We start from the raw sequence: 7,272 nt of genomic DNA, 5'->3' as shown, positions 1-7,272 counted from the left end.
TTTTCTCTTGTATAACGTAAAAATGAAAGTAAAATATTTTTGGAGTTTTCTTTTGTGTAAAATAAAGCAAAAAAAATTAAAACATTTTTGGAGTTTTCTTAAAAAAACTTTTTGAAAAAAAAAAAAAAAAAAAAAAAAAAAAAAAAAAAAAAAAAAAACTTCAAATGCCTAAAGAATTTGGGTTAAATATGCCAAGTCATCCTAGAAAGTGTAAGAACTTGGATTCATCTAGAGCTTTTGTGAACACATTTCCACTATCACCCCAAAAACCCAAACTCTGCCTTACGTAAAGTTGCCAGAGTACGATTAACCTCTGGATTTGAAATCACTGCTTATATACCCGGTATTGGCCATAATTCACAAGAACATTCTGTAGTCTTAGTCAGAGGGGGGAGGGTTAAGGATTTACCCAGTGTGAGATATCACATTGTTCGAGGAACCCTAGATGCTGTCAGAGTAAAGGATCGTCAACAAGGGCGTTCTAGTGCGTTGTTGTAGGAACAAAATGAAGCTTAATATGACCTTTCTGAATATTATATTTTAGGAAGTGATACCTGATATCAATGTGCTTTGTTATTGAGTGGTTGACTAGATTGTCAGAGATTGTAATTGCACTTTTAGAGTCACAGCATATGGTGATATGTTGTATTTTTAATCCATAATCTCTTAGTCGTGTTGGCATCCACGTCACTTGAGAACAACAACTGACGGCAACAACGTACTTAGCTTCAGCAGTAGATGTTGAAACACATGTTTGCTTCTTTGAAGTCCAACTGGCCAATCTACCTCTCAAGAATTGACAGCTACTAGAAGTGTTCTTTCTATCGAGCTTGCATCCTCCATAATTTGAGTCAGTAAATGCTTAGAGATAGAAGTTTCCTTTAGCATGATAGAATAGAGCCAAAGATGTAGTTCCTTTGAAATATTTAAAATTTCTTGTGACTATCATGAGGTGTGGTTTATTTGGAATCGCTTGAAAGCGTGTACACAAACATGTTGAAAACATGATGTCTGGTCGACTAACTGTAAGATATTGTAATGAGCCAATCATTCCTCTATAGTGTTTGTGATCTACATATTTCCCATCAAGGTCTAAATCAAGTTTGTAGGATGTAGACATTGGTATCTTTGCATTTGATGCATTCTCCATGGAGTATCTCTTCAACAGGTTTTTGATATACTTCTCTTAACCACTAACTATTCCCTTAGGAGATTGACGGGCTTGTAGACCTAGGAAAGAGTTAAGCTCACCCATCATAGTCATTCTAAATTTTCTATTCATCAACTCATCATGAAGGACATTGTTGGTTGAACCAAAAATGATGTCTTCGACGTAGATTTGTAAAAGGATCATATGGTTGTTGTGGATTTTGCTAAAGAGTGTGGGATCGATAGAACTTCTTTAAAATTTGGAATCTTTCAAGAATTTGGGCAATGTTCCATACCATGCTCTTAGAGCTTGCTTCAATCAATAGACAACCTTTTTAAAGCTTATAGCAATGGTTATGGAACTTTGGATCTTCAAATCCAGGAGGTTGTTGAACATAGACGTCCCAATCAATTTCGCCATTTAAGAATGCACACTACACATCCATTCGGTAAACCTTAAAGTTCTCGTGTGCAGTAAATGCCAAGAAAATCCTAATGGCTTATATTCTTGCAACAGGTGCAAAGGTTTCATCGTAGTCTATGTCTTCTTGTTGCGAGTAGCCTTTAACAACTAGTCTGGATTTGTTCCTGATGATGACTCCATCTTCATCACTCTTGTTTCTATAGACCCATCTTAAACCAACAAATGATACTCCTTCTGGTGTTGGAACTAAATCCCACATGTTGTTGCGTTCAAATTCAACTAACTCTTCTTGCATTTTTTTTACCCAATCTGCATCTTGTAGAGCCTCTTTGATTTATTTGGGCTCTATCATGGATAGAAAGCTTGCACATAGACATTCATTTTTGGTTGTTAAATGAGTCACAACTCCAAAATCTAGGTTACCTAAGATTTGTCCGGCTGGATAATCCTTTGTCCATTTTATGAGACGAGTTTCCCTAAGAATTTGAGGAGTGTAAAATATCTCATATTGATCTCTTAGACGGGGTGGGTAGTCAGAAGTGAATGTTCCTTTAAAAAGATTGTCTTGAAAGATTCTGAAACTACGTGAAACAGGTGGTTCCCACTCAACTGTTGCACATTTAACTTCAACAGATGGAGAGGATGTGAAGGAACTTGAAAGATTGGAACCAGTTGAATGGGGTTCCCCCTGAAACCATAGACTAGATGGTTGCAAGTATAGTAAGATACCCTTAAGAATGGCACCAACCAAAGGTGGTTCCCCCTTAAAAGATGCAGTGACTAGTTTTATGACTGGTCCAAATTAATGATAGGAGGTTGGGGTAGATGGTTCAGAAGATTCTAAAGGACTTTTAGGAATAGAATCATTTGAAAATGGTTCCCTATCAACCTGATCTTTTGTGTAACTGAAGTCCTTTGATGGTTGATGAGGTTGAGAGACATCAAGAGAAGCTCTTTTTGTGAGATTTTTTGATTCTAGGGCTGAGGGTTGAGTTGGAAAAAGGAACTTGACATCTACTTCAGTAGCATGGAATGGAGTAGAACCATTAGTAGGTGATGATTGGTTCATTTTATCAAAAGATACTACTAGTTCAGGACTAAAGTGGTTTGGATCCAGAACCCTCACATAACTTTCTTCAAATGGAACATCACTACTTTCCTCTATCACCCTGGTTCGCATATTTAGAGTTCTATAAGCTACAACATGAAGGCAATATCCAAGAAAGATACCTTCATCAGCCTTGGGTGCGAATTTTCCTAGTTGATCTCTATTGTTCTTGATGTAACAACAACATCTAAAGATGTGAAAGAATTTAGATTTAGGCTTCTTCTTTTTCATATTTTCAAAAGGAGTGACTTCAAGCTTATTGTTGATTAAGGATCTGTTTTGAGTGAAACAGGAGGTTGCAGTGGCTTTGGTCTAGAAGTATTGCAGTAGATTTACAAAGATCAACATGGATCAAGCAGCTTCACATAGTGTCAGGTTCTTCCTTTCAATTACACCATTCTGTTTTCGAGTGTAGGGTGTAGAAAAGTTGTGTTCAATGCCTTTGAATACAAGAAAGCTATCTAAGGCATTATTCTTGAAATCGCTACCATTTTCACTTCTCAGCCTTCTAAGTGGCTTTCTTACCCTAACTTCTATGTAGCGAATGGAGTTAATTAACTCATTGGTGGTTTCAGATTTTTTTTTCGCAAAAAGTACACCCAATTGAATTTGGTATGGTCGTCAATAATCACATGAATGTATTTCCTACCACTTAAGCTAGGAACTATAGTAGGACCACACAGATCGATATGTATAAGTTGAAGAGGTTCAGATACAATATGTTCTGTTATATTTTTGTCAGGAGATTTGGAAATTTTTCCTTGTTTACAGGCAGTAAAAAGTATATCATTGTTAAGTTTTAACAATGGTAGTACTCTCACAAGATACTTTCCAATGAGTTTGTTGTATAACCAAAGTTAAGGTGAGAGAGTCTTTTATGCCACAACCATTTGATGTCAGAAGTAGCTTTAGAAAGAAGACATATATGTGGGGTTCCCTCAATTAATTCAATATCAAGAGGATACATGTTCCCATTTCTTAGGCAATAAACAAGTGTGCGCTTATTGGTATCCATAATCAAACTCTTGGTTTTGGTGAACAAAACCTCATGATCATTTTCACAAAGTTGAGCAACACTGATAAGGTTATGCTTAAGACCATCTACATACGCTACACGTTTAATGGTAAACTTCCATTCGATATGTTTTCATATCCTATAACTTCTCCTTTCATGTTGTTTTTGAAAGTAACATACTAACCTAGCATTGAGATTTTGAAATCTCTGAGGTAACCTTTGTGCCCAGACATGTGCCTGGAGCATCCACTGTCAATGTACCATGTATCATCGTGTGGTACCCCATCACAAAAGCATGCATTTAGAGAGAAGGTTTAGGTACCTATGTTTGTTTGGGTACTTAAGTGTTAGCTTTCTTCGGACATGTTGGAGTTGGGATAGTCTTTTCTTGTTTACCATTAACCGCTTTGGTTTTGCTTGTTTTTTTACAGACCTTGGTTTTGGATTTCTTAGAGCTCTTATTTTGAGGCTTGGTCTGAGAGAAAGATGGTGGGTTAGTGAAATGAGTAGGAATTCCTAATGAAGGAAACCTATAGTTCACAGGCATTCCAAATTTATCAAACATAGGAAACTGGGTATTTCCCCCAAACTGATTGATCATTGGAAACATAGTGTTTCCCTCAAACATGTGCTTGCCTCCCATAGATGGATTAAAACCACAATATGGACTAATAATAAAATTCATATGGTAATTATTATTCTGATACATGAATGGGTTGGTTGGAACAGGTCTTGTTCTCATTATTTCAGATAAATCTAGAAGATTGTTAGGTCTGAAACTACTCTGATGGTGGATTTCAATTTGGTTTGGAAATCCAGAATTTGAGCAACCATGATTTAAAGGATAGGTTCTTTGAGTCCTTGAACTTTTGGGAGTACTGGTATGTCTTATCTTCCCTTGGCTTGGCTTAGCCTTTGCAACACTCTTGGTCTTTCTTTCCTTGTTATTATTTGTAGTCATAAACACTTTGGGTTTTGAAGGATGGCCTATAGTTGGACCTTGATCTTTAGAGACATTATATTTCTATTTTCCCTTATCTTTAGAGACATTAGTTGGCTTTACACTTGTTTCTTTTTGTTTTGGACTGGGTTAAGTGATTTTTATTGGAACAAAAATTCTCTTGAGTATTTCAACAACAATTTTCTCATCACTCATAGTCTTTAAGGTTTCATCCTTGCTGACTTGAATTGGAGATTTCCCAGTCTATTGTTTCTTAGAATAATTATTTCCTAAGCCCTTTGTTCCAAAGACTAAGACATTGAGAGGTGGAAATGTTTCTTGACTGAAGAATTCAATACGTTCAGTCTTAGAATATCTTATTGGCTCATATGATTTAGGTTGTTTACCATTAGATTTTGAGGTAGAGATACTTGATTTTTCAGAAGTGGCATCTTCTGAATTGAAACTTTCCATTGTAGTAAAATCAAGATAATATTAAACTAGAGAGTTAGACTTAGTGTTCAAGTCTGGAAGATCATGGGATGATGTGACTTCCAGTGGGATACTTGAGATTGAAGTGGTAATTACATCAGGACTGCAAGTTACCACATCCTCTTGATCCTCATTGTCTCTAGTGAAGAGACTTGGATCACATGGAAACAACTATGGTTGAGTATTGGGACTCATGATTTGTTTGTTCATTTCATCATAACCAATACCATATTTGATCCATGATGGTTTTGGTTTAGAGAGAATGGCATGTGAGTTTTCTTCAAGAAGGGTTTTGGATGCCTTATAGCTATTGATTTTTGTGTTGAGTTGGGCGTACATATGTAGGTTGTCTTTTGCAATGATGTTATGTTGATTCAATACAAATCTATATTGTTCAACTGATGTAAGATGTGCCTCAGTTTTGATTTCAAGGTCATTTTCTAACTTAGCCATTTTACATTTCAATTCTACAAATCTGAACTGATTGGCGGTCATTTCATCTTTGTAGTAATTGCACGATATTTGGCATTGGCAACATTTTCTTTGATTATTTCAGAAATATGGGCATTGTCATCTAGAAAAGGCTCATTTATTAAATAATTATCACGGAGCATGAAGTGTACCTTCTCAAGAACTTGTTTATGGAGAGGAGAAGGCTCTTTTTCATCATCAGCCATGAAAGAAATATCTCTTGTAAGCTTATGTTTCTTCTATTTGATCTACTTCATCATCAGTTTTCCAAACTTCCACACTTGGATTTTCCATAACCATGAAAGCTTTATCCTTTAATTTCTTTTTGAGTTCTTCAAATTTCCGAAGATAGTATGCTTCAACTTTGACCTTCTTGCTCTTCATTTTGCAATCTTTAGCAAAATGATTCTCACCTTGAAAGTTGTGGCACCTAATAACTTCATCATCATCATAAGACTTTGACTTTTTATCATGAAATCTTAGGTTTTACCTTTGAGAGTCGGAATTATAATTCTAAGAATTATACTTTTGTTGGATGGAGGAGGTTACAGAGTTGAAGTTCTGTTGATTGTTGTCCCCTCCTTGGAAGTTTCCAAAGTTATGATGATAGTGTTGGGGTTACTGATAACTTTGTGCTCTAAAGTTCCCAGTTGGCTTGTTCACAAACTTCTTTAAGTTTGGATTGAACTTGGTTAGGAGTGTCAAGCATTCTTCATACTTCTTTTCCTCATTTATTTGAGGGGATTCCATTATGGTTCCAATGAAAGCTTGGTGATTTTCCATATACCCATTCGCTATCTGTAGATGTTGCTGAGTTGGCATGTAAGGATTCTGATTGTATTGTTAATCCATACTCGAACTTCGATAAGGATATCCTCCATATCCTTGGTTGGCAAACTAATCAACAACATCGTTTGGGATAGGATTATGATGTGCAATCAGTTTTTGAGAATGATTTTCCATGGTTGTTGAATTTTCCATGACAAGTCCTTGATTATCAAAGGGAGTTCCTTGAGTCAGCTTTGTTGACTTTAGGCTCATGTTGTCGAAGTTCATCGTACAAATCAAACAAATAAATAGTATCCAGATTGATTGTAGTTTGTAACATGATCATATGTATTGTGCCCCATTTAGGAGATAGAATATTCAAGAATTTCATATTGAAATCCTATAGCGATCTTTCACCTTTGAGCTTCTTCACCTTGTTAACAACAATGTTGTACCTGGAATATGCATCAAAGAGAGTTTCATTAGGTAACATATGGAAGTTGTCCATGTCTAACAAAACATATTTCTTCCTATTTGCAAGAATCTTGTTAGTTCCCTCAAACTGTTTCATGAGTGCATTCCAGACATTGAATGGTGTTCCTTTAAGAATACAATCAGAATCATTAATCGCCCATAGATGTCTTGATGAATTCCATATAAGAGTTCTTGCATTGCCTTAGCCTCAAATTTCTTGATTTTTCTTTCACAGAGTTGAGAGTAGGAGAAACAAATCAAAAAACAACTTTAGAGATTTCAGGAAAAAATGGTTCCTTAGAACCTTGGTATCTCTTTTGAATTATGCAGTATGTTTCCTAGTGGAAATGAAGGTCCATATGCCATAGTCATGACCTTCTAGATAGTTCTTGAGGCAATCTAGCTATGAATAGTATTCACTTAGCACAAGG

The 7,272-nt window shown here is 35.9% G+C and overlaps 1 protein-coding gene across 1 annotated transcript; it reads right to left on the bottom strand.

The window, feature by feature from the left end:
- Nucleotides 1-1,649: 1,649 nt before the first annotated feature.
- On the bottom strand, nucleotides 1,650-5,805 carry LOC145006873 (uncharacterized). The gene is made up of 4 exons (XM_078965899.1): nucleotides 5,752-5,805; nucleotides 2,463-2,993; nucleotides 1,997-2,261; nucleotides 1,650-1,882 (listed from the first exon to the last, which is right to left on the bottom strand). The coding sequence occupies exons 1-4, from the start codon at nucleotides 5,803-5,805 to the stop codon at nucleotides 1,650-1,652; spliced, it is 1,083 nt and encodes a 360-aa protein (XP_078822025.1).
- Between the last annotated feature and the right edge of the window lie 1,467 nt (nucleotides 5,806-7,272).

The sequence above is a fragment of the Lactuca saligna genome, chromosome 7 (genome assembly GCF_052625555.1).
Source record: "Lactuca saligna cultivar CGN05327 chromosome 7, ASM5262555v1, whole genome shotgun sequence".
Taxonomy (NCBI): Eukaryota; Viridiplantae; Streptophyta; class Magnoliopsida; order Asterales; family Asteraceae; genus Lactuca; species Lactuca saligna.
Note: the sequence above shows the minus strand (reverse complement) of the source record. Positions and strands in the feature narration are given on the sequence as shown.